Here is a 25,907-nt window from a genome sequence, read left to right as displayed (position 1 = left end):
ATCCTACATACATATCACCCCCACTCCTGGTTGGTGAAGTCACCAGGGAGGTGGGGCAGCTACTCCATACAAACTGGGAGGCAGTAGGCTAACCGTATGTTACAAAAATAAAATGACACAGAGAAGTGACTCAACCAAGCGTGTCACAATATGAGAGCAGGGCAGTCCTACGTCGATGGTCTTATCCGTGCGGCTCTTATAAAGAAGTTTGGATTTTTTAACACCTGTGGACTATGCCACCCCACTGGGTGGCAGTGCGACCCCATGTTATCCACGTTCAATGCATGATTCGTGATCCGTGCAAACACTATGCCATCATCATTACTTTATCGAGGTTCTGTTAATGAAGCATGCTAATGATCACACTAATACGATTCTAGTAGAGTATGTATTAGACTAGGGGTCGAAATATTAAGTCATGAATACTTAACCAAAAAGATTCCCTAATAGTATAAAAAGTAGTATAACTTACTAAATTTCTATAATAGTACAAGAAAATTGGTTGGTGATTAAAACTTATATTCCTAAAAGAAGTTTCCCATGAACTCAGAAAAGATTCCTCAAAAAAGATTCGTGCGTATACACATGTATCAAGATTTAACCCTGTTAATACTTAGTGACATGAACTCATCTAAGTGCAATTAGAAAAATGAAAGCCTAATCAGTGGCAGACCTAAAAGATGGTACACAGATCTCAAAGCCAGATCAGACGGAAGCCAGAGGGGCCCGCTATGGCCCAAGCCTCTCGGCGATGGGCCTCCACTCTGCTTTGTCAAAAGTTATCCTTTATACTTTATATGAATTTGTATCTTATCTTAACAAGAAGGTTCTAGGGTTGTAATCATATTGGGAATGTACTGGTACCTTTTATCCATTGTATGCCCTGTACCTTTCGATTCCAGTCATGTAGTTCTTGGTAATTTTCATCAGTTCATCTTGGAATTTGTAGAATGTTCTTCTGTTGTATAGTCTACCTGCTTGTCGTTCTAGTGCATAGTCTGACAACCAAGAGGGCATGTGTTTCTAGTAAGCGAGTCATTTTTCCTTTGGTTCCCCTCTATTGTTTCCATGACTCTAATGAATTCTGACATGAAGCATATAAACTGAATGTTAATCCAACATTTTCTCTGAACACTGAGTTAGTTCCTTCACTTCTTGCAGTTGTCTGAACGAATGAATATGAAAGGATCGTGTAATATACAGATGGAAATTTTCTCCTAATTTTCCACATTTCTTTGAAATACTTTTCTTCTTGCACTTGATATTTATCCATCATTTGGGGTTAGCGAATTTCAAATTCTGCAACTGCCTGAGAGTTTATTATGATGTCAAAAAAATTCAGCATGTAGCCCTTGTCTTGTTGCAAATAATCTCCTTGTCCTATCTTGTGATTTTCTTAGAATGTGGAATAAACTATTTGTGTTTTTACAAGAGGAAATTTTTTATCACTGCTGCTTTCATTGCTCTATCTTGGCCTTTGATAACCAAAATTGCTGCTTTTCCGGACATGCACTACATAAATTTCTCAAACAACAACTTTGAATGTTCCTATGTTTTCATTCTGCGACCGACCACATGCAAACAAGCAGTTGTCCCCATGTCCATTGTGCCTACAAATGGACCAAATTTGAACTCGTATTTATTTGGCTTGTACATCGTATCAAACTCACATAGACTCCATATTGTTGATAATTATTCCTGTTCCATATTCCCAAAACATGTTTCTTGCCTTCCCAGTTTCATCCATATCATATGTGTAATAGAACATAGGGTCTTCTGCCGGTTTATGTTAAAAGTATTGTTGAACCTGCATCATGTCATTCAGGCCTCATTCTCTTCTTACCTTTGTTCTTTCGTTGTTGACATATTTAGATGTGTCTGGTAGATCCTTCAGTGATCCCCGCATGAGTGACAGTACTACAATATCTTTCTGTTTGGGATATTTATAGAGTTGCATGTCCTTATCATTGATTTTTCATCTAATGTCATGAACTTGTGTGACCTTACAAATCTACTTTCTCCAGGCGAACTCAACTCATGGTTGTGGTCTACTATGATTCTGTTACATTTCCTACCCCATTTATTCTTGTAATTATCATCTCGGGTTCTGCTGCTTTTTCTTCCTCTTGCTTTTCCCTTCAATTTTATGATTTTTTTGACTTTCTTAATCTTTCTCTGCCTTTCTCTTCATGTCAATGGCCGCGACTGCCGACTGGGGCGATATGAGCTATGCAGAAGAAGAGGAGGGCCTGGGGAAGAACAGGGGGCCATGGGGATCAAAACTAACGGGTTGAAGGATCCCACCTTCTCTACTGGAATCGTGTTATATGCCGAGTGCCACGGACACTTCGCAAAGGGCCAAAAACCGCCGGAGAGTTGCATTCGGCAAAAGCCACCCGACGTACACCTCTCAGGCAAACAGGAATTTACCGAGAGCCAGGACATGTGCACTCGGCAAAGAGTTTGCCGAGAGCCAAACAGTACAACTCGGCAAAATAAAGTAGCTAATGGACAACAGACGGGGACGGCGGTTGCCACTTGGCGCGTCTTTGCCAAGAGCTACTCTCGGCAAACATAGCCAATAGGAAAGCGCCACGTGTCCGCTCCTGACATGTGGGTCCATAATAACATGCCGAGGGCCATCTTTGCCGAGAGCCACTCTCGGCAAATAAAGCCAATAGGAAAGCGCCACGTGTCATCTCCTGACATGCGGGTCCACAGTAACATGCCGAGGGCCATTGGCCGAGAGCCACTCTCGGCAAACGAAGCCAATAGAAAAGCGCCACGTGTCAGCTCCTGACATGTGGGTCCACAATAACAATGCCGAGGGCAATCTTTGCCGAGAGCCACTCTCGACAAACAGATCCAATAGGAAAGCGCCACGTGTCAGCTCCTGGCATGTGGGTCCGGTTTTTGCCCGGCTTGGTTTTTGTGTTCCTAGAATCATCGACTAATAAAGATAAACGCCGAATTCAGTCACCTTTTCTTCCACTTTTCCTTTTGTTTTCTTTGTCGACCCTTTTTCTTTAACACTTCTTTGCTGACCCTTGGTTGCTGATGGGACGAATCAAATTCAGCGTGACTGAAACTAAAGAATTTTTTTAGATACCTGACGCATGGGTGCTCTTATTTTTTGAACTTATTGTTCCTCCAAGAGTAGATTACCTCGGATCCGGTAGCAATTTTCGTTCAACCTCCAATATTAGGATGTGATGGCCACAGGCTCGCTGAAAGTTGCCTTTCTATCTGCCCGGACATAAGGGCATGTACAATGGTTCTATCTTAACAATGCCACGTAGGATAAATGATGAGGTGGAGGAGAGAGAAATCATAAGAAAAGGCTTGTCTTCTCTTAATTAAGAGAAGGCAAAAGATGATCTTTTAGCACAACATGTCTCACCATGCTTTTAGAATTAATTATTTATTGAAGATAAGGCTAAAAGATGACCCACTATAGACATATTTTTTTGTCATCTCTAAATTACATGCAAGATTTAAGATAAGACCGCCTTATCAACCATTGTACATTGCCATAAGAAATCACAGAAAAGTTCATCAACACACCTAACCTTGTAAAGTAGTAACCTCATTATCACCGCAGATCAGGAAAACCAGAACTCACTCGAGCGATAACCCACACTCTCAAACAAGAGAGGCAGAGAGTACCCGTTACCCAACCACTACAAATCCTACTCAAACCAGGCAGCAACGCGAATACACTTCGAGAAGCGGAGGACGCACGCACCACGACAATGGCAGAGGAGCCCCCGCCGGGGAGTAGGCCGAAGCCGCCCATGTCGCGCATCACGCGTCTCTCCCTCAGGGCCGTGGACTACGTCGCCGACGCCACCCGCCGCGCCGACGGCACCGTGAACCGCCGCGTGCTCTCCCTCCTGGACCCGCGCGTCCCGGCCTTCTCCTCCCCGTGCCGCGGCGTCGCCTCCCGCGACGTCGTCATCGACCCGACCCTCCGCATTCGCGCCCGCCTCTTCCACCCAGCGAGACCCGCCGGCGACGCCAAGGGAGCGCCTCTCCCCGTGATCGTCTTCTTCCACGGCGGCGGGTTCGCGTTCCTCTCCGCGGCGTCACTGGCCTACGACGCCGCGTGCCGACGCATCGCGAGGTACGCCTCCGCGGCCGTGCTCTCCGTCGATTACCGCCGCGCCCCGGAGCACCGGTTCCCCGCGCCCTACGACGACGGCCTCGCCGCGCTCCGCTTTCTCGACGACCCGAATAACCACCCGGCGGACGTCCCGCTCCAGACCTCCCGCTGCTACCTCGCCGGGGACAGCGCGGGCGGCAACATCGCGCACCACGTCGCCAGGCGCTACGCCGCGGACGTACCTGCGTTCAAGAACGTCCGCCTCGCCGGCGTCATCGCCATCCAGCCCTTCTTCGGCGGCGAGGAGCGCACGCCCTCCGAGTTCCGCCTTGACGGCGCGCCGATCGTGTCCGTCTCCCGCACCGACTGGATGTGGCGCGCGTTCCTCCCGGACGGCGCTGACCGCACTCACGAGGCTGCGTGCTTCACCTCCCCTCGGGCAGCCGCTGGCGTGGACAGCCCGGCGTTCCCGCCGGTGCTGCTCGTCATCGGCGGCTATGACCCGCTGCAGGACTGGCAGAGGCGGTACTGCGAGGTGCTGAAGGACAGCGGCAAGGACGTGAGGGTGTTGGAGTACCCGGACGGCATTCACGCGTTCTTCCTCTTCCCTGGGTTCGATGACGCGCGCAACCTCATGACACGCATCGCCGAGTTCGTCGGCGAGAGCGACGATGGCGGCAGCGATTAACCCTTATTCCACGCCTGCTCGCTTGGTTGGTTGGGACTTGGGAACCTGGATGCCGTGTCGGATGCGTAGTTTGGTACTTCTGGTTGCGACATTCTTTTGGTTTTGCTGTGGTCGCGTGGTTGGTTAAGTATGGCATGTGTTTGATGATTATTAGTCATACTTTTGGTAAGTTTGGCATGAATGATGAACCGGATAAATATTGGAGTAAAACTTGATTAGGTATCGTGCTGTAATTCTGTGATGGAAACGGTGACGGGGACATGAATGACACCTCAAACACCATCATCATGGTCGCTCCCGCGACCGCGAGCGACAGGGAAACCCTAGCCGCCGCCGCACCTAGCCTCGTCGCCATTGGAGCTCGCTAGCAGGCAAAGCCCCAGCGGCGGCGGGGGGCCTCCTCTCCTCTCCGGGCGGTGGTGGGCGGCGCGGGACGGCCTTCTCGTTCATGGACGCGGCGCTTTGTGGGCCCTCTTTGGCGGCAGGGCTCGGACAGTCCGGCGACCCTCGCCGGTGGACGGGTGGACGTTGTTGCCCCACGTGGAGCTCTCTGGAAGCCATCGCGGGGCGTCAGGGTGACGTTTGTGGATGTTGCAAGAGGGAAGGGTGGGCTCTCTACACGTCACCGGTGCAGGGGCGCCGGTCAGAATATGCTCCTCTCCTCTCCTCCCCACTTCCCTTGCCTAGTGCTTCCGGGCTCTAGGTCGAGCTATTCAGGGCAGGCTGGTCACGAGTGGCTCTGTCTGTGCTAGAGATTTGTTGGCTAGTTCCAAGCCCGTACCTTTGTTGGTCTCCGGAGTGTTGGGATGCAGGGCGACGACCTTGGTGGCAGGAGCGACGTGCTTATGGGCAGAGCTCACGGCTCAGGTGCAGGCTAATCCATGCATGCGTCGGTAGCATGGCGGCCGGTGCTTGTCGATTGGTGGCGGTGATGTGGCTTCTGTCCCTGGGACTGGCCGCAACCTGTTCGGAGGCGGAGTGTGTTGACCTGGATGAAAACCCTGCCTGGCATGTCCAGGTCGATGGAGGCGGCGCCCTAGGACACCGTCATCTTCTTGAAGTCTCCGTTGAGGTTGCTCAATGTCCTCCAAGGTCAACCGAATGAAAATATTGATCCTCTGGATCAAGTCGTGGCGGCACTCCGATAGCGTATCCTTCTTGAAGGCACCACCTTAGGGTTCACAGATCTCTTCTCGATGGCTTGTTCCTAGTTGACTAGTCCCTCGACTTCGTAGTGATGCCTAGTGTTTTTTTGGAGTTATTTTGGAAGTGTTGGCTGTTGGTGTCAAAACCGGCGGATCTCGGGTAGGGGGTCTCGGACTGTGCGTCTAAGGTTGATGGTAACAGGAGGCGGGGGACACGATGTTTACCCAGGTTCGGGCCCTCTCTATGGAGGTAATACCCTACTTCCTGCTTGATTGATCTCTATGAATATGAGTATTACAAGAGTTGATCTACCACGAGATCATCATGGCTAAAATCCTAGAAGTCTAGCCTGTATGAGTATGATTGCCTCTACGGACTAAGCCCTCCGGTTTATATAGACACCGAAGGGGACTAGGGTTGTATAAAGTCAGTTACAGAGAAAGGAATCTTCATATCCGAACGTCAAGCTTGCCTTCCACGCCAAGGAGAGTCCCATCCGGACACGGGAAGAAGTCTTCGGTCTTGTATCTTCATAGCCCATCAGTCCGGCCCACGTCACATAGACCGGACGGCCGAGGACCCCTTAATCCAGGACTCCCTCATTAGCCCCTGAAGTAGACTTCAATGACGAGGTGTCCGGCGCGCAGATTGTCTTCGGCATTGCAAGGCGGTTTCCTTCTCCGAATACTCCAAAAATAGTCTTTGAACACAAGAATCGTGTCCGGCTCTGCAAAGCAAATCCCACACACAACCGTAGAGAGTATAATATTTCACGAGTCCAATCCGCTGACAATTTTTTGTAGCGGGACATCACGTCACCGCTTGGACATTGTTTCGAACCGTTTTTAGCCTGCCGCTCCATATTTCGAGCCGCAGTTTCATTGACATGTCTTGTCAAAGCTGAGATCATGTCCCCTTATTACGGGATTCTCATCAATACGGGCGTGGGTAACCCAACCGTTCTGTTGGCATGATTCCTTGGGAATAGGTAGGTTTTAAGGCCTAGGAGGGGGCGTTTGATATTCATCGCCTTTATAAAGGGGCTAAGACCCATCTTTTGTCCTTTACGCCATCCCTTTCCTCCACCTCTCCCACCTCGAGCTCCAGGGCCCAAGGTTCAACTTAATCGCTTCACGCTTCCCAGTCATGTCCGGACCCATCCCTCAAGGCCAGTGGGTGGTGATACGTCTCCAACGTATCTATAATTTATGAAGCATTCATGCTATTTTATTATCAGTTTTGAATGATTATGGGCTTTATTATACACTTATATATTATTTTTGGGACTAACCTATTAACTGGAGGCCCAACCCATATTGTTGCTTTCTTGCATATTTCAGTGTTTCGAAAAAAAGGAATATCAAACGGAGTCCAAACGGAATGAAACCTTCGGGAGCGTGATTTTTGGAACGAACATGATCCAGGAGACTTGGAGTTCAAGTCAACGAAGCTTCGAGGTGGCCATGAGGGTGGGGCCGCCCCCCTTCTAGGCGCGCCCCCTGTCTCATGGACCGACTTCTTTCACCTATATATGTCCATATACCCCGAAAAACATCAAAACAGAAGATAGATCGGGAGTTCCGTTGCTGCATGCCTCTGTAGCCACCAAAAACCAATCGGGACCCTGTTCTGGCACCCTGCCGGAGGGGGGATCCCTCACCGGTGGCCATCTTCACCATCCCGGCGCTCTCCATGACGAGGAGGGAGTAGTTCACCCTCGGGGCTCAGGGTATGTACCAGTAGCTATGTGTTTGATCTCTCTCTCTCTCCCTCTCTCTCCCGTGTTCTCTCTATGGCACGATCTTGATGTATCGCGAGCTTTGCTATTATAGTTGGATCTTATGATGTTTCTCCCCCTCTACTCTCTTGTAATGAATTGAGGTTTCCCTTTGAAGTTATCTTGTTGGATTGAGTCTTTAAGGATTTGAGAACACTTGATGTTTGTCTTGTCGTGCTTATCAGTGGTGACAATGGGATATTCACATGATCTACTTGATGTATGTTTTGGTGATCAACTTGCGGGTTCCACCCATGAACCTATGGATAGGGGTTGGCACACGTTTTCGTTTTGACTCTTCGGTAGAAACTTTGGGGCACTCTTTGAAGTACTTTGTATTGGTTGAATAGATGAATCTGAGATTGTGTGATGCATATCGTATAATCATGCCCATGGATACTTGAGGTGACAATGGAGTATCTAGGTGACATTAGGGTTTTGGTTGATTTGTGTCTTAAGGTGTTATTCTAGTACGAACTCTATGATAGATTGAACGGAAAGAATAGCTTCATGTTATTTTACTACGGACTCTTGAATAGATAGATCAAAAAGGATAACTTTGAGGTGGTTTCATACCCTACCATAATCTCTTCGTTTGTTCTCCGCTATTAGGGGATTTGGAGTGACTCTTTGTTGCATGTTGAGGGATAGTTATATGATCCAGTTATGTTATTATTGTTGACAGAACTTGCACTAGTGAAAGTATGAACCTTAGGCCTTGTTTCCTAGCATTGCAATACCGTTTACGCTCACTTTTGTTACTTGCTACCTTGCTGTTTTTATAATTTCAGATTACAAATACCTTTATCTACCATCCATATTGCACTTGTATCACCATCTCTTCGCTGAATTAGTGCACATATACAATTTACCATTGTATTGGGTGTGTTGGGGACACAAGAAACTCTTTGTTATTTGGTTGCAGGGTTGCTTGAGAGAGACCATCTTCATCCTACGCCTCCCACGGATTGATAAACCTTAGGTCATCCACTTGAGGGAAATTTGCTACTATCCTACAAACCTCTGCACTTGGAGGCCCAACAATGTCTACAAGAAGAAGGTTGTGTAGTAGACATCAAGCTCATTTCTGGCTCCGTTGCTGGGAGGTGAGTGCTTGAAGGTAACGAGGATGAGCTTTCTATTCAACCAATCTCATCAATAAGGAGCTCAAAGAAGAGGGTTGAACCCACACATAATGTGAAGAAGAAAAGGAAGAGAAGGAGCACCAAAGGTAAAAAGGTATCCTTCCCAAATGATGTTGCTCCTACTACTCATTGTGATGATGCTAATTGCTATACTATTGATGCTATCCTTACTATTAATGATGAGAATGATTATGCTTATGATATGAAAAGGCCCAAGCTTGGGGAAGCTATGTTTGATGGGGATGAAATATTTAAGAATATATTTTCTAAAATTAATGTTTGTCCCAAGCTTGGGGATGCTACGTTTAATGAAGATGATATTTTTAGCCTCCCAAGTTTTGATATGCAAAGTTGTTATGATGATAGCATGCCTCTTGCTTATGATTATATTGATGAAAGTGGGTTTGGAAGAGTGTGAACTTTAGGAAGTAATGATCCCACTATTTTGGAGGATGTTGAATCTTATTGTGATAAATATGAAAGTGTATTTGGAAGAGTGTCAACTTTATTTAGTGATGATTCCACTATCTTGGAAGAGGTTTCAATCGATTATGATGAGAACAAAGTTGCTACTTATGATGTTTATTGTGATGAAACTTATGCTATAAAAAGTAGTGATGATTATATTTATACAACTTGTCATGATTATGATCACCCTTTTCCTGAACATTACTCTTTTAATGTGGAAACAATTTATAGTATTCAAGTCTCTTATGATACTCCCACCATTCCGAATGAGAAGAATTTTGCTTATGAGGAGAGTAGTAAATTTTCTATGCTTGTAGATCATGAAAAGAATGCTTTAGGTGCTGGTTATAATGTTAAATTCATTCATGATGCTACTGAAAATTATTATGCGCGAGTAACATATGCTTGTAGGAATTGCAATAATATCAAGTTTCCTCTCTATGTGCTTAAAATTTTGAAGTTATGCTTGTTTTACCATCCTATGGTAGTTGATTATTGTTCCCATAAGTGGTTTGCTCACAAAATCCCTATGTATAGGAAGTGGGTTAGACTTAAATGTTCTAGTCATATTCTTCATGATGCCCTCTTTATGTTTCAATTCTTATCTTTTATGTGAGCATCATTGAAATCATCATGCATAGCTTGGGGCGTTAAACGTTAGCGCTTGTTGGGAGGCAACCCAACTTTATTCCGTTTCTTACTTTTTGTTACTGTTTAGTAATAAATAATTCATCTAGCCTCTGGTTAGATGTGGTTTTATGTTTTAATTAGTGTTTGTGCCAAGTAGAAACTTTGGGAAGACTTGGGTGAAGTCTTTATGATCATGCTGTAAAAAACAGAAACTTTAGCGCTCACGAGATTAGCTGCCATTTTTTACTGGAGAGTGACTTTAGGTTGATTCTTTTTGCAGATGATTAATAGAAAAATTCTTCAGGTCCACCAATATATTTCAGAATTTTTGGGGTTACAGAAGTATACGTTTGATACAGATTACTACAGACTGTTCTGTTTTTGACAGATTCTGTTTTCATTGTGTTGTTTGCTTATTTTGATGAATCTATGAGTAGTATCGGAGGGTATGAACCATAGAGAAGTTGGAATACATTAGGTTTAACACCAATATGAATTTAGAATTATTTCATTACAGTACCTTAAAGTGGTGATTTATTTTCGTATACTAACGGAGCTTACGAGTTTTGTTTTGAGTTTGTTGTGGATGCAGTTTTTGAGATTTAGGAAACCGAGGTATAAAAGAAATTAAGGAGACACAAAAGCTCAAGCTTGGGGATGCCCAAGGCACCCCAAGATAACATTTCAAGAAGTCTCAAGCATCTAAGCTTGGGGATGCCCGGTAGGCATCCCACCTTTCTTCTTCTACAATTATCGGTTACTATCGGTTGAACCTAAGTTTTTGCTTCTTCACATGAGTTGTGCTATCCTTGCATTGTCATTTTATTTTGTTTTGCTTTCTGTTTGAATGCAATACCAAGATCTGAAATTCATAAATGAGAGAGAGAGAGAGAGTCCTCACGTAGCTACATAATTATTTAACTACTCATTGATCTTCACTTATATCTTTTTGGAGTAGTTTGTCATTTACTCATGTGCTTCACTTATATCCTTTGAGTAAATGGTTGAATGAGCTGAATGTCATAAATCTGAAATTATATATGTCTCATTTGCTTATCCCATGGGGAGTAATGACTTCAAATCTAAGTAGAGGTTGTAAATTTATTGAAGGTTAGCAAGCATTGTATTGGTCATTTGAACAATTCATAAAAGAATATTGAAGGAAGAAAGATTTCACATATAAATATACTATCTTAGACATCTTTTATAATTGTGAGCACTCATTAAGTATGACATGCTAAATAGTTGATGTTGTACAAGGAACACAACGTAATGGGTTATGTTTTCTCACATCTCAGTTAAAGTATATTGTCATGGATCATTCAAACATGTTGAGCTTTCCTTTCACTCTCACGCTAGCCAAAATTCCTTGCACCAAGTAGAGATACTACTTGTGCTTCCAAATATCCTTAAACCCAGTTTTTGCCATGAGAGTCCACCATACCTAGCTATGGATTGAGTAAGATCCTTCAAGTTGTCATCGGTGCATGCAATAAAAATTGCTCTCTAAATATGTATGACTTGTTAGTGTGAACAAAATAAGCTTTATATGATCTTGTTATGGAAGCAATAAAAGCGACGGACTGCATAATAAAGGTCCATATACAAGTGGCAATATAAAGTGACGTTCTTTTGCATTAATATTTCGTGCATCCAACCATAAAAGCGCATGACAACCTCTGCTTCCCTCTGTGAAGGGCCTATCTTTTACTTTATGCAAGAGTCAAGGTGATCTTCACCTTTCCCTTTTTCATTTTATCCTTTGGCAAGCACCTCGTGTTGGAAAGATCCTATTGGATGTAAGTTAGCATGAACTATTATTGTTGACATCACCCAAAGGTGAATACGTTGGGAGGCAATACTATAAGCCCCTATCTTTCTCAGTGTCTGACTAAAACTCCATAACCATAAGTATTGCGTGAGTGTTAGCAATTGTAGAAGACTATATGATAGTTGAGTATGTGGAGTTTGCTAAATCAAAGCTCTGACATAGACCCTTCCTGAAAATAAGATGAATTGTAATTGTTTGATGACTGAGAATGAAGTTTTTTAGTTTCCAAGAAAGTTTATGGTCTATGCTTTAACATGTGAATAGCTTGTTACTTGATTGTGAGAAGTTTTATGAGATGAACTACTGTTATGATATATAAACATGCTAGAAAAGGTGATTGAAATTATTATTGATCAAACTTGTGCACCTACTAGCATTCACACTTCATAAATTCTTTCTTTTATCATTTACCTACTCGAGGACGAATAGGAATTAAGCTTGGGGATGCTGATACGTCTCCAACGTATCTATAATTTATGAAGCATTCATGCTATTTTATTATCTATTTTGAATGATTATGGGCTTTATTATACACTTTTATATTATTTTTGGGACTAACCTATTAACCGGAGGCCCAACCCATATTGCTGTTTGCTTGCCTATTTTAGTGTTTCGAAGAAAAGGAATATCAAACGGAGTCCAAACGGAATGAAACCTTCGTGAGCGTGATTTTTGGAACGAACATGATCCAGGAGACTTGGAGTTCAAGTCAACGAAGATTCGAGGTGGCCACGAGGGTGCCCCCTATTGGGCGCACCCCCTCTCTCGTGGGCCCCTCGAGCGTCCCTCGACCGACTTATTTCACCTACATATCTCCATATACCCCGAAAACATCAAAACAAAAGATAGATCGGGAGTTCCGCCGCCGCAAGCCTTTGTAGCCACCAAAAACCAATCGGGGCCCTATTCTGGCACCCTGCCGGAGGGGGGATCCCTCACCGGTGGCCATCTTCATCATCCCGGCACTCCCCATGATGAGGAGGGAGTAGTTCACCCTCGGGGCTGAGGGTATGTACCAGTAGCTATGTGTTTGATCTCTCTCTCTCATGTTCTCTCTATGGTACGATCTTGATGTATCGCGAGCTTTGCTATTATAGTTGGATCTTATGATGTTTCTCCCCCTCTACTGTCTTGTAATGAATTGAGTTTTCCCTTTGAAGTTATCTTGTTGGATTGAGTCTTTAAGGATTTGAGAACACTTGGTGTATGCCTTGTAGTGCTTATCTGTGGTGACAATGGGATATTCACGTGATCCACTTGATGTATGTTTTGGTGATCAACTTGCGGGTTCCGCCCATGAACCTATGCATAGGGGTTGGCACACGTTTTCGTCTTGACTCTCCGGTAGAAACTTTGGGGCACTCTTTGAAGTACTTTGTGTTGGTTGAATAGATGAATCTGAGATTGTGTGATGCATATCATATAATCATGCCCACGGATACTTGAGGTGACAATGGAGTATCTAGGTGACATTAGGGTTTTGGTTGATTTGTGTCTTAAGGTGTTATTCTAGTATGAACTCTATGATAGATTGAACGGAAAGAATAGCTTCATATTATTTTACTACGGACTCTTGAAATAGATCAAAAAGGATAACTTTGAGGTGGTTTCGTACCCTACCATAATCTCTTCGTTTGTTCTCCACTATTAGTGGCTTTGGAGTGACTCTTTGTTGCATGTTGAGGGATAGTTATATAATCCAGTTATGTTATTATTGTTGAGAGAACTTGCACTAGTGAAAGTATGAACCTTAGGCCTTGTTTGCTAGCATTGAAATACCGTTTACGCTCACTTTTGTTACTTGCTACCTTGCTGTTTTTATAATTTCAAATTAAAAATACATTTATCTACCATCCATATTGCACTTGTATCACCATCTCTTTGCTGAACTAGTGCACTTATACAATTTACCATTGTATTGGGTGTGTTGGGGACACAAGAGACTCTTTGTTATTTGGTTGCAGGGTTGCTTGAGAGAGATCATCTTCATCCTACGTCTCCCATGGATTGATAAACCTTAGGTCATCCACTTGAGGGAAATTTGCTACTATCCTACAAACCTCTGCACTTGGAGGCCCAACAACGTCTACAAGAAGAAGGTTGTGTAGTAGACATCAGGTGGCTTCCTCTGTCACGGAGGAGGATATTGCGAAGCTCCAGGCGGCAAGATACCTGACCGCGGAAATCCCCCACAGGCTTCCTGCTCAAGGGCGGGTTATTCCTACTTCCAGATCTGGCAAGAGGGTCGTATTCATCTCCCACTTCCTCCGAGGGCTAGGGTTCACTCTTCATCCCTTCATTCGAGGGCTCATGTTTTATTACGGGCTAGATTTTGATGATCTAGCTTCAGACTCTTTTCTTCATGTCTCGACGTTCATCATCACGTGCGAGGCCTTCCTCCATATTCCCCCACACTTCGGCTTGTGGCTCAACACCTTTAATGTGAATCCGAAGGTAGTCGACGGGAAATGAGCAGAGTGCGGTGTTGCTGCAGTGAGCAAACTCACCAATACTCCTTGGCTAAAGGGCTCCTTCACAGAAACTTCTGACCTATGGCAGCGGGAGTGGTTTTACATCACTGAACCCCGCGGTACCAAGTGGGCAGCTACACTTGCGTTCCGATCTGGCCCTCCATTACAGCATGCATCATGGATTAATAAGGGGCTGGACTGGGGATCCATTGATGAAGTGCAGACGCTGCAAAGCCGCATTCAGAGCCTCATTGAAAAGCGCACCAGTCTCATCAATGTAATCCAAGTAATGCTAGTACGTCGGGTCCTACCGTGCCAGCGATGGCCTCTCCGCATGTGGGAGTTCAATCCGGAAGGACCACGAACCCTTCAGCACTTCTCCGGCACGACACTCAGAGGAATGTGGAAATTACTCTTCGGGACACAAAAACAGTGGCCGGATAGTACAGAGGACATCGGCCTTGATTGCAACCATCCGGATACCTCGGTAAGCACTTGACTCCTGAACACAGCTTAGTTACATTTCTCATAAAAATATACTGAGAAAACCATACTCGGTCAGGGCTGGATAAAGAAGGCGGAGAGAATTAGGTGTTTGGCTCCTCTTCCCGAAGATTCAGCTGATCCGGTGTTAACAAGGATGCTGGTTCTGGCACCATATCAAGTGTCGGCGGAGGAATACAAGGAGGAGAGCAAGAAGGCCCAGGGTGGCCCCCATTCTACAGGTACACCTGACACCTCGTCCGGGGAGATTGGAACTCCCTCTTCCGAAGAAGAAATGAAAGGAGAAACTGACATCCCTTCTCCCCATGGGAAGAAGAGGACCGCCTCCGAAGACTTGAAGATAAAAGCTTCTAAGCGAGGGAAGATATACTTGTCAGGGGGTTCTGGTTCGGGGGGTGACATTATCACGCAATTCCTCCATAAGGACAAGCCCTTAGCTAATCGTAAGTGAACAAGGGTGTTTTAAACATATCCCGTTCTTTCCTGGTTGCAAGGGTAATATTTAAAATATATGTTTGCAGTCCGGCATGCAGCCTTCCTCAACAGTCCTCCTTCTTAGGGGATCTTCTTCCAGAGATGATGGAGAGCGAGACGCCTCCACAGATCTCCCCGCCCAATAAGGCAGATGACACCGAGGTGTCGTCCTGGAGGATCTCTCCCGATAGAAAAGCGGTGCGAGGGACAATGAAGACTAGGCCCGAAGGTGACACTTCAGCCGTCCAGGGTCCGGGGTGTGCGGCCCCTACGGGGACCAACAATAAAGGCCCCAGACTGTCCGATTTACAGCCAGAGACAACTCTAAGGTCAAATAGACATATTCCTTTGAAGGGAGTCCGTACCCCTTCAGCTGCTTCAAGGGATCCGGAGGCGCCAGATACATTGATGGACATATTGCGACATGCGTCCGTCTCAGAGGAACATCGTACCTTGATGGGTACGGTGGTTGAGATGGTTCTGTCCGCAAAAAGCGGATTGAATGAAGCCTTTAGGAGCCTGCTAAGAGGCTTAGAGGTACGTAATGTAATATTTTCAATTGTTCTATAAATGCAAAATGTGCCTGTGTATAGATAGTAGCCCCTGAGACTCTGGTTGCTGTCCAAAGGGAGGTGATCAGAAGATCAAGAAAGATATGCCCAGGAAACAATCTGACTAATTGGAACACATGTTGTTACATCCCTGGCGACTGCCCAAGCTATAGAGGTTGCAGATCTGAAGCAGAAACTTGACCTGGCGGATGATGACATCACTCTTATCAACAGGCGGCTCGACAAGGCGCAAGGTATGTTTTTGGGTCAGTCAGTATATGCATGTACTATAATATGAGCATGATGTTGAGAATTGTATACTGAGGTATGCATAACTGCAGATAGTGCCGCCGAAGTTGAGACCCTTCGGGCTGAGCTTGCCCGGGCCAAGGAGCCAACCAGGATGAGTAATGCGGCTGTTGTCGGGGGGATGAACCCCGGGCAGGCAACGAAACCCCGATCCTCTTCAAAAACAGCGGGGCCCGCCCCGCCCCGCAAACTGGCACGTGCCTGGCCGGGTCGCTCGACCCGGCAAGGCCCGCAACTCGGCCAAACCCCTCGACTTGGCAAGGTACATCGACCCGGCCACAGCAACTGGCACAAGACAACTCAACCCGGCCAAGCCCCTCGACTCGGCAAGATATGTCGACCTGGCGCCGCCATGGCTTCCCCAACAAGCCAACCCACCCATGGCGTCCACGGCAACCCAGCCACAGGTCAGCTCCCGTCCCATACAGGCCGTACGATGGGACGAGACCTCAACCACCGATGAGGAAGACAACAATGTTCCCGTCCATGCCTATGGTCAGCCGGAGCGTCGCAACAGTGCCCCTTACCTACCTGCTGACCAGGGCTGGCGTGGCAACAGTGCTCCCGCCCTCGCCGCTGACAACAGCAAGCGACAGCCTGACGGAGAGCACTGTACACGACTCGACTCGGCCACGCCCTGACGATCGACAAGACGACGTACAGTCCCCCTAGGCACACGAGGCCTGCAACTAGGGGAACCCGGCGAACCACAAGCCCACAAGCGGGACCCAGCCCGGTACCCCAGACACCGACAATACGAACCCACCGACTCGGCATATTACCATTGTAACCCTGGGTGGGTTGATCTATAAAACCCCCCAGGAGCCCACGCCTACAGGCATGCACATGAGATAGAGAGGAAAAGCAATACCAGACACCTGTAAGAGAAACACAGGCAAGCATAGGACTAGCCACCCAACAGCGACACCGGGGAGAAGGAACAACCCGAGCCTTGGCCAGCTTCCTTCCTCCTCCATACAGCTCCAGGAGCAAAATTGTACTATCGATCATCCAACTAAACTTGGCAGGACTAGGGGTGTTATCTCTCCGGAGAGCCCCGAACCTGGGTATGTCCGGCGTCCCGCGCCCGCGCATATCAACCTTGCCTCTGGAGCCCACCAGGGCCCTCGAGCCTCCTCCTCTCTTTAGCCATCCCTTGGCATCTGCCGTGCGCCCACCACGACAGTTGGCGCCCATCGTGGGGCAGCTCGAGGAGCTGGCCGGGAGCATGCTTCAGACGGGGCCCTTCTCCTACTCCGACGAGTCCGTAGCTCTTGCGGACGACGTCATTGGTGCGTTTGCCGCCTCTTTCACCGCGCTGCGCATCTCCGACACGTTCGCGGTCGATGAGTACCCCAGCGAGGTGCTCAGCTACTCCGACTCTCTGCTCTCCCTCAGCGGCGGATACACTACCGGGGCGATGGACGCCCATGTGGAGGTCTTCATCACCGGCGATGGCGCCTCTTCCTCGTCGAGCAAGGCGAGGAGGGTCGGCGAAGCCACGGCCGCCACGGCACGGCCCGAGCCGTCCGACCCGCTGCGCGTTGCGATGCAGAGCCTCCGCATCCCCATCGGCACCGACATCGATGCCACCAACGTCGCCGAAGCCCGAATCCAGCTCGAGGACAGGCGCCAGCAGATGCTGGACCTGTCCGAGAGGCTGGCCGCCACTAGGCGTCGCCTGGAGGCCACTCAGATGGAGCACGACACCACCAGTGGATTCACGCCCGCCGTGGCCGAGCCAAGCCGGGCCGCCGATACTCATGCCCGGGGAGGAGCGATCGGCCGGGCCTTCGGCGCCGTCCGGACCTTCTACGAGACCCCATGTCAGGACCCCGACTCAATGCCACACCGATCTAGCATGTAACACATCATATCACTTTGCGGCCTCACGCACGGTATTCCCACGGGTGCCACCTTACCTGGCCCGGGACCATTTGCGCCTTTTGGCTCACGTATATGATAGTGTCGCTAGCATCCATATGACAAAGAATCCGGGCTGACATGGCTAGTCATAAACCCAAAGTGGCACAAACTTACAGGGACAGGCATCCATGACCCAGCATCGAACGTGTCGGTCATCAGCGAGTGAATCCAGGCTGTAGCACTGGGCTAGCAGGACTCCGGTGAACCAGGCTGTAGCGGGCTAACAGGACTCCGGTATTCATCGCGTGACATTTCCCCGAAAGGACAGACACAGGAACAAAGAAGGACACATGCCGGCCAGCCTAAGTGTTCCGGAGCAGTAGCAAGCTACCATGGCTCAGTGGAAACACTAGGAGACATTTCCCGGTAAGAGAGACTACTAAGGATAAACAACTAGATAGTCAGAGCCCACACATACCAAGCATTTCAATAACATACACACAATATGCTCGATATGTGCAAATACAACATGGCATCACAACATGACTCTACAACTCAAGTATTTATTCAATAGGCTCCGAGGAGCGAGATAATACAAACATGGGTCTCATGACCCAACAATCAGAGCATACAAATCAAAGCACAAGCGGAAGCTTAACATGTCTGAGTACAGACAACTATAAATGAAAAAGGCTGAGAAGCCTGACTATCTACCAGATCCTGCCGAGGGCACAAGATCGTAGCTGAGGTAACAAGCTAAACGTCGAAGTCCATGTGGAACTACTAGTGAGACTGAAGTCTCTCTGCAAAAACATAAATTAAGCAACGTGAGTACAAATGTACCCAGCAAGACTTACATCAGATCTATCTACATATGCATCATTATCAACAAAGGGGGTGGTGGAGTTTAACTGCAGCAAGCCAGCTTTGACTCGGAGGCTAACCTGAACTACGACTGCAAGTAACTCTTTTGAGGTGGTGCACACGAGTCCACATATTCACCATTTCAATACACCACTATGGATTCACTCATGTCTCCCTACGAGAATGCCATCCATAGCACTCACGCTTATCTTGCGTATTTTAGAGTATCCACTTTCACTTGTCTATGAACTATGCAAGGGGTCCAAGTTTCCATATCCGAGGAATCCGGCTATTCGAATAGATGATGTTAACCCTGCAGGGGTGTACTTCTTCACACACGCTCTCGCCACTTATCGCCCTGTACACGTCATGTACCTCGGCAACCTTCAAGCGGAAGCCGGGCGAGGGAGTCGGCCACGACCTGACTAACCGAACAAGTCTCTAGTCCAGGTTTATCGCCTATTCGGGTTCCATCCGCAAGGAGATCCGGCCGGGGTGTCGCTTACGGCCCCAAACAATGTGTGCAGGGTTCCCAAGCCCACCAACCGGGTGCCACTTGGTACACCGGGCCACTGTGCCTAGTCTGTCCCAAGCCCACCTGTACCGGGTGCCACTTGGTAGACTACTAACACTACCTACAAACACCAGAAACTAGTTGCAACTCCTGGACAGAGATCAAGTTGATTAATAAGTCGAGAGGGGCACTTAAGCATTCCAATGTGTGGTAGTAGCTGGTCATGGATCACAAACACAGAACTCAGTTCCTGAGGACGGCTGCAATGAGACAACCCACCATGTACTCCTACATGGCCTCTCACCGCTACCTTTACCAAATCGTGTTCACACACTTAGCTCACACACAGTAGGACATGTTCACACGCCTCTGATTCATCCCCGATGAATCAGACCTGACTCAACTCTAAGCAGTAGCAGGCATGACAAACAAGCATGAATGAGTAGGCACATCAGGGCTCAAACAACTCCTACTCATGCTAGTGGGTTTCATCTATTTACTGTGGCAATGACAGGTCATGCAAAGGATAAAGGGGTTCAACTACTGCATCATGTAACAGTTGAATTGGTGTTGTCCTAATGCAGTAAAAGAGAGCAGGAGCGAGAGAGTGGGATTTTATTGGAATGAACAAGGGGGGGGGGGGTTTGCTTGCCTGGCACTTCTGAAGATAACATTGAGTCTTCATCAGTGTCAACGATCACATCATCGGTACAACGTCTATCGAGGGGGAACAACACCGGCAAACACAGAAGAAACACGATCAATGCAATGCACAATATGATGCATGCTATGACATGGCAATATGAATGTGTTTTGAGCTAATGCAACTAGCAACAGATTAAATGAAGTTGGTTTGAATACAAGATTCAAATTCAAACTCCATATGTGATTATTCAAATGCCATTTAATTGATTTGTGCTATACAGCAGCTATAAGTTGTTCTAACATGCATGAAAATTGTACAGATGGATTCCCTGAATTTTTCTGATAATTTTTCATATATAAATTATTTAATTTGGAGTTACGGTTAATTTTCTATGATTTATTGAAGTTTTAGCTATTTTCTGGAATTTCCTGAATATTATAAAATAAACTAAATTCCAGAAAAGGAATATTGCGTCAGCATGACCTCACCCTGACGTCATCAGGTCAACAGGGTGGGTCCAGGTCAAACCTGACGTGTGGGGGCCACACGTCAGTGACATAGGAACTAATCCCGGTCAAACCCAGCGCTGGCTGGGGTTTGACCAGGGGTGGGGCCCACTGTCAGTGTCTGTAGGTTGATTAACCAGCTGGGTTAGCTCCTAATGACGGAGCCACGTCAGCTCCCGCCGGAGTTTCGCCGGCGACGACCAACGGAGCGGCGGAAACGCATCGGGTTTGCGCTACAGGGCACAGTTTAGGGTGCGGTTGGGTTCTACGGCGAGCTGGGACTCGTGCGCATCGAACGGTGGTGGTGGCCGTGCCGGTGATGGCCGGTACCGACGACGGCGAGCTCGGCTGCGGCCGCCGGAGTTCGGGTGGTGGCGGGTTTGGCGCTACGAGCGGTGGTTTGGCGCGCTGAGGGCACTAGGAAGAAGCTCTTGCTCCTCCGCATCCAAAGGAACGGGCGGGAGGCCGCGAGGTGGCCGGAGTTGAGCACGGCGTCGACCTCGGCGGCGGCCGGAGCTCGGGCGAGCTCGGGGTCGGTGTTAGGGAGCACGACAGGAGGTGTTGTGGGTGTCTACGGGTTCATGCGATCGTGCTGAGCACGATGGTGGGCTCGGGAGCGAGCTGCGGTGGCTGTGGCCACGGCCACGCCATGGCCGGCGGCGAGAAGCTCTCGGCCGAGGTGGGGAAGCTAGCTAGGGGAGGGGAATGACGGGGATTCCAGGGGGAAAAAGAAGAGTGGCTCACGTAGGGACTAGCAGAGTCGACGACGAGGTCGGGGAAGCTCTGGACGACGCGAATTTACGGCGGCGATCTCCGGGCACCGGAGATGAAGACGACGATGCTCCGGTCGACTGGGGCCTCCTCTGGTCACGTGCATCGGTGTGCAGCTCCATGGGGTCGGGACGGAGCTCAGGGGTGTGGAGAGGGAGCGAGGGGGTGGCTGTGGCCGCGGCGAACGGCGTCGGTGGCGACGAGCTCCGCTCGGGCAGAGAGGGAGAGAGAGCAGAGGAGAGGATGAGGCGAGGGAGAGAGTGAGAGAGAGCCAGGGGCTGCGTGGCGCTCCGTGGCGTCGTCTAGGAGGGGCCGGGGAAGCAGGAGGTGGCCGGAGAAGCAGGAGGTGGCCGGGGCGCGTGGCCGCGCGCGCCGGGCGCGTGCCCGTCCTCCTGGCAAGGGAGGAAGGCGACAGGGGGGTAGCGGTGGCGGGCTGGGCCGGCCAGCTGCAGTGTTGGGCCGGTTAGACTACCAGGTGAGCGCCAGGTAGGCTTCTGCTCTTTTTTATTTTTTTCTTCTGTTTTGTTTTATTTAATTTATTTTGCCACTGTTTTGAATTTAAAATAATTCAAACAATGCCAAAAACTCCTCTGAATATTTTATATTGCTAGATGGACTTTTCCAAAAGCTTATAAAATATTTCAGGGGTATTTGAAATTATATTCTAATTATATGAATATAATTCAAATTCAAATAGCTAATGAATTAAATCCAAAGTCCCAAAAATAATTCCTTAAAAATGTTCAATATTTTGGTTGGGACCAGAACCCTTGCCAAGAATTATCAAACATTTAAGAAGAGCATTTTGGAACAATGAATGAGATTTTTAGGGTTTTTGCCCTACTTTTATTTAGGGTTTTGAGGCTTCCAATTTTCCTCAATTCAAGTTTCGAAAATATAGACATGATGCACACATGAAGCTAGCCTTGAGCACTACCAGCAGCTAGGGATGTGACAACTCACCCCTACTAAACAAAAATCTCGTCCCGAGATTCAAGCGTAGGGTAAGATGAAGGGGAAACGCAAACTAGTATAATCTTCACGATCCAGGGTGCACTTCATAAGAGCGTTGATTCGATCACCATCATTGTCTTGATGTCTTGCTTCGAGAACTTCAGCTAATCATGACAAGAAGAGGAAAGGGAAACTCTAGAAGGATCGAACTTCTCGAAGGTCGAACAACTCACGGAATGAGACATAGAACCATCTCTCGGGTGGAGACACGAGATACACATCAAGAGGGGTGGAAAGAAATGGATGACGAAGGTTCACTAGGTGGACAACAATTCCACACTTAAAAAGGTGGTAAACGATTGTCAATGTAGCGAGGAGTTGAGTCGCCATGATACCACGACGAAACATCCTGGAGGAGGGTGATTCGTAGATTATTACCTTAAGTGGCAAAAAGAATTACCTTTGATATAGAGATCATTGAGACTCTCTATATCAGCCTAAGGCAAATCACAGCAATCGATTGGCGGGGGTCGGTAGAATGGCATACTCGGACTTGGATGATGTGGATTACCTTGTTGAAAACAACGTAATGGATGAATTTGCTTACCACCGGAAATGGAAGAGACCCATGGTAGAATGGCACATTGGCGGTGCAAGCTGGGAACAAAATGCAAATGCTGGGAGTGATTCTGGTAACTGGGGAAGAACCCAACAATAGAGAATGAATTCACTGTTTGAAAAGGTCATAGCATTTCCGAGGAAACTGAGAGCACTATACAGTTAATGCCGACGATCAAACCTGGCACTTGCGCGTGCTCTCAAGAACTTGAGCATTTCCATAATCATCAAGATTTTACCAACATCCGTGTCAAGGATCCTGGCAACACAACGTACTACCATGATGAATGATGATGGATGATGCAGATGCAAAGGAAGATAACACTTTCTCAGATTTCACCCTTGGCGGGGCCAAGGAAATAAAAGCTGGATGATCGACCGAGAGACATTTAGCACTCCGCCTCTAATGTTCTCCTTGATGTGCTAGTGTAACCCATTCATAGAAATGGTCTGATAACTAGAACATCAAGTAAAGGTCGGACTTCGGGAGCAATAGAATCCATAAGGAACAGTTACGGAGGTAAATCCTATGAAATCCTTATGGGGAGGTGGCCAACTTCCTCAAACAAGATACTACAATAATAGGTCTTCCGACTGGGTGTGTTGGCCACGACATCCACTTTACCGGTTATCGAGGGACCAATATTATAGTTCTTGGGAAATGTTCCAACCATTATATCTGCCTGAGATTCAGATCTGGCTGGTGTCAGGATATTCCAGACTCATCGAGGCTAGGAAGAAAAATGAAAGTTTGCAACACAAATCGACGAGATGATGTTGCGAGATTCTCGAGGGACGAACTGCGATAGCAAGCTCCAAAACATGAGCTGGTTCTGCTACAAACATGTGAACATGTTGTCCCAGACAAGCATGACCACATGGTAGTCTTATAATAAAACACTACCGAGTTCTGGTTGGGAACCATCATCGAGGATATCAAAGTTCTGGATTAAGCCCGGGTTAGCTCTTAAAAAGAACTCCTTCTCCTAGAACAAATCAGTCAGTGGCTTGGGGTGCTACGGAACACACATGGAGTGGAGGTAATTAATCTACCAAACCATAGTATACTTTGCACCTGCATGACTGACTTGGGACGATTCCAGAGGAAACAAAACAAACCTTGCTCAAACCCACGGCGGCAACTTACATCAAATGCACGTGAATCAAAGAAAGTCACTTCTGTCATCCAGCATATGCTTCATGAGTTAGCATGAATAGATGCTTTCAAAAGTTTCCAACACTAGCTTAATGTTGAGCAAAATTATGGAGAAGACCAGGATGTTGTTGATGGGCTCAACAACAATTCATCCGGTTTTCCTTTTAAAAGGGATTCCATAGTTAAGTGAACACGGTGATAGCATTGGTCAGACCCAAAAGATATAATGGTGTATGCTCGAGGGATCAACCACGAGTAAGACAACATTACGAATATCATTGGTTCTGATTTGATTTGACGATAGCCCACACTCAAATCAAAGGATTGATAAGACAATAGGTCCAGCAACTGATCACAGGGACCAATTGATGAAGATATCATCTTTCTTCAACACACACTACACAAGAATATCCCTTTGGAACGAACTAAGTTAGGCAAGCTTTTATCTTCCAATTCTCCAAGTTGTTGTCTAGTTTAACCAACTAGCTCAGGGGTATCCAACACGGATTCTTGGAGAATAGTGGTTTACAGGAATAAGCCAACTTGATCACGAGATCAACATAGCGGTCAGGCGACAACCTGGTGATACTTCCGAGAAGAAATTCGGAATATCATGAACCACCGGTATGTTACTAAGCTCGAGAACAATCTTGCTTTTCAGGGCAAGATGATATGATCAAATGAGCGAGGACTTGACAAAATCCTAACTCAACAATCAAAGAGTGCACCAGGAAATATGGACTAGGTAGCACAATCTATCTTAGAATGGTGATTCAAAACCAACATGCTGAGAATGAGAATATTGTCCATTTACTACCAAGCAACTAGTTGCTGGGAGTATTGATTTCACACATCACAATTCATTTGTCGGTATCCCGGTTGCATCAATCACGAGGGCCGAGGAATGACTAATGACGGTGAGAAGTATCACTATGTCAAAATTCATGAGAATTGGTGCAGTTCTCATGACAATTCTGGCATAAGGGGGTAATACTCCAAGGTAGAACAGAACCAAAAGTTGGATTGGCATTTGATCTGCGGAATACAACTACTTTGACCCAATCCTAGATATGGATGAGGTACTGGAGTTTGTTTCTCCAAGTCATTCAAGACAGAATGGCTTGACGGACCACAAGAGTAATAGGCATCGATAGACGAACGCACGCATACTCTTGACTATCAACTGATAGACGAAGGTCAGTAGACAACTAAGGAGGGACAACTCAAAGGAGCATAAGATTTTCTGAGTTGTGGATGCATGGATTAGCATGTCGAACGAGTTCGACATATTTCTTCCGGACAATCCATGCGGAAAAGTAGAACTGGCAGAGTCACAATGTAGAATGGAGAACCCATCGAGAGCACTCCTGTTGTGATCTTTTGATCCAACAAACTTCTGCCGTAAGTGGTTCATGGTATTTGGAAGAAGGATATACCATGGACCTCGAGGACTATCGCAAAGTTACTAATATCCTAAAGGAACTAGCAAACACTATCAACATGAAGTAAGTAGAGTGAATCTGGGGTTCAAAACCCAGGAATAGAATTCCTACTACTAAGTAGCATCATGGGATGCTTCCGAGAATAAAGGCCAGAATCATCACACTGGAAACACAAAACATGGCTAGACTACTAGATGATTCCCTAAGACAACTAGGGTCATAACAACAACTCCCACATAAATGTCAAGGCAATAGAATACCTCAACTCAACAATTAGTGTGATTGAGCTGGCATAAAGGAACATCGAAACCAGAGGGAAAGAATTTTGCAAATTGCTTCAGACTATTTAGAAACCTGGGATGACTCGGACAGCATAACGGCTGTAAATGCTCAAAAGAATTTGAGACAATCACAAAAATGGTGGCATAACCACTCAGAAGCACAATATCAAGGTTTGGAGATCAACAACTAACA

The 25,907-nt window shown here is 46.9% G+C and overlaps 1 protein-coding gene across 1 annotated transcript; it reads left to right on the top strand.

Annotated features, from left to right (window-relative positions):
- The first annotated feature begins 3,519 nt into the window (after positions 1 to 3,519).
- LOC123094546 (probable carboxylesterase 18) lies at positions 3,520 to 5,000 on the top strand. The gene has a single exon (XM_044516525.1). The coding sequence runs from the start codon at positions 3,753 to 3,755 to the stop codon at positions 4,788 to 4,790; it is 1,038 nt and encodes a 345-aa protein (XP_044372460.1). The 5' UTR covers positions 3,520 to 3,752; the 3' UTR covers positions 4,791 to 5,000.
- The last annotated feature ends 20,907 nt before the right edge of the window (positions 5,001 to 25,907 follow it).

Source organism: Triticum aestivum, chromosome 4B, assembly GCF_018294505.1.
Source record: "Triticum aestivum cultivar Chinese Spring chromosome 4B, IWGSC CS RefSeq v2.1, whole genome shotgun sequence".
Classification (NCBI taxonomy): Eukaryota; Viridiplantae; Streptophyta; class Magnoliopsida; order Poales; family Poaceae; genus Triticum; species Triticum aestivum.
Note: the sequence above shows the minus strand (reverse complement) of the source record. Positions and strands in the feature narration are given on the sequence as shown.

Coding starts and splice junctions, on each gene's coding strand:
- LOC123094546 (XM_044516525.1), top strand. CDS start 3,753: ATGGCAGAGGAGCCCCCGCCGGGGAGTAGGCCGAAGCCGCCCATGTCG.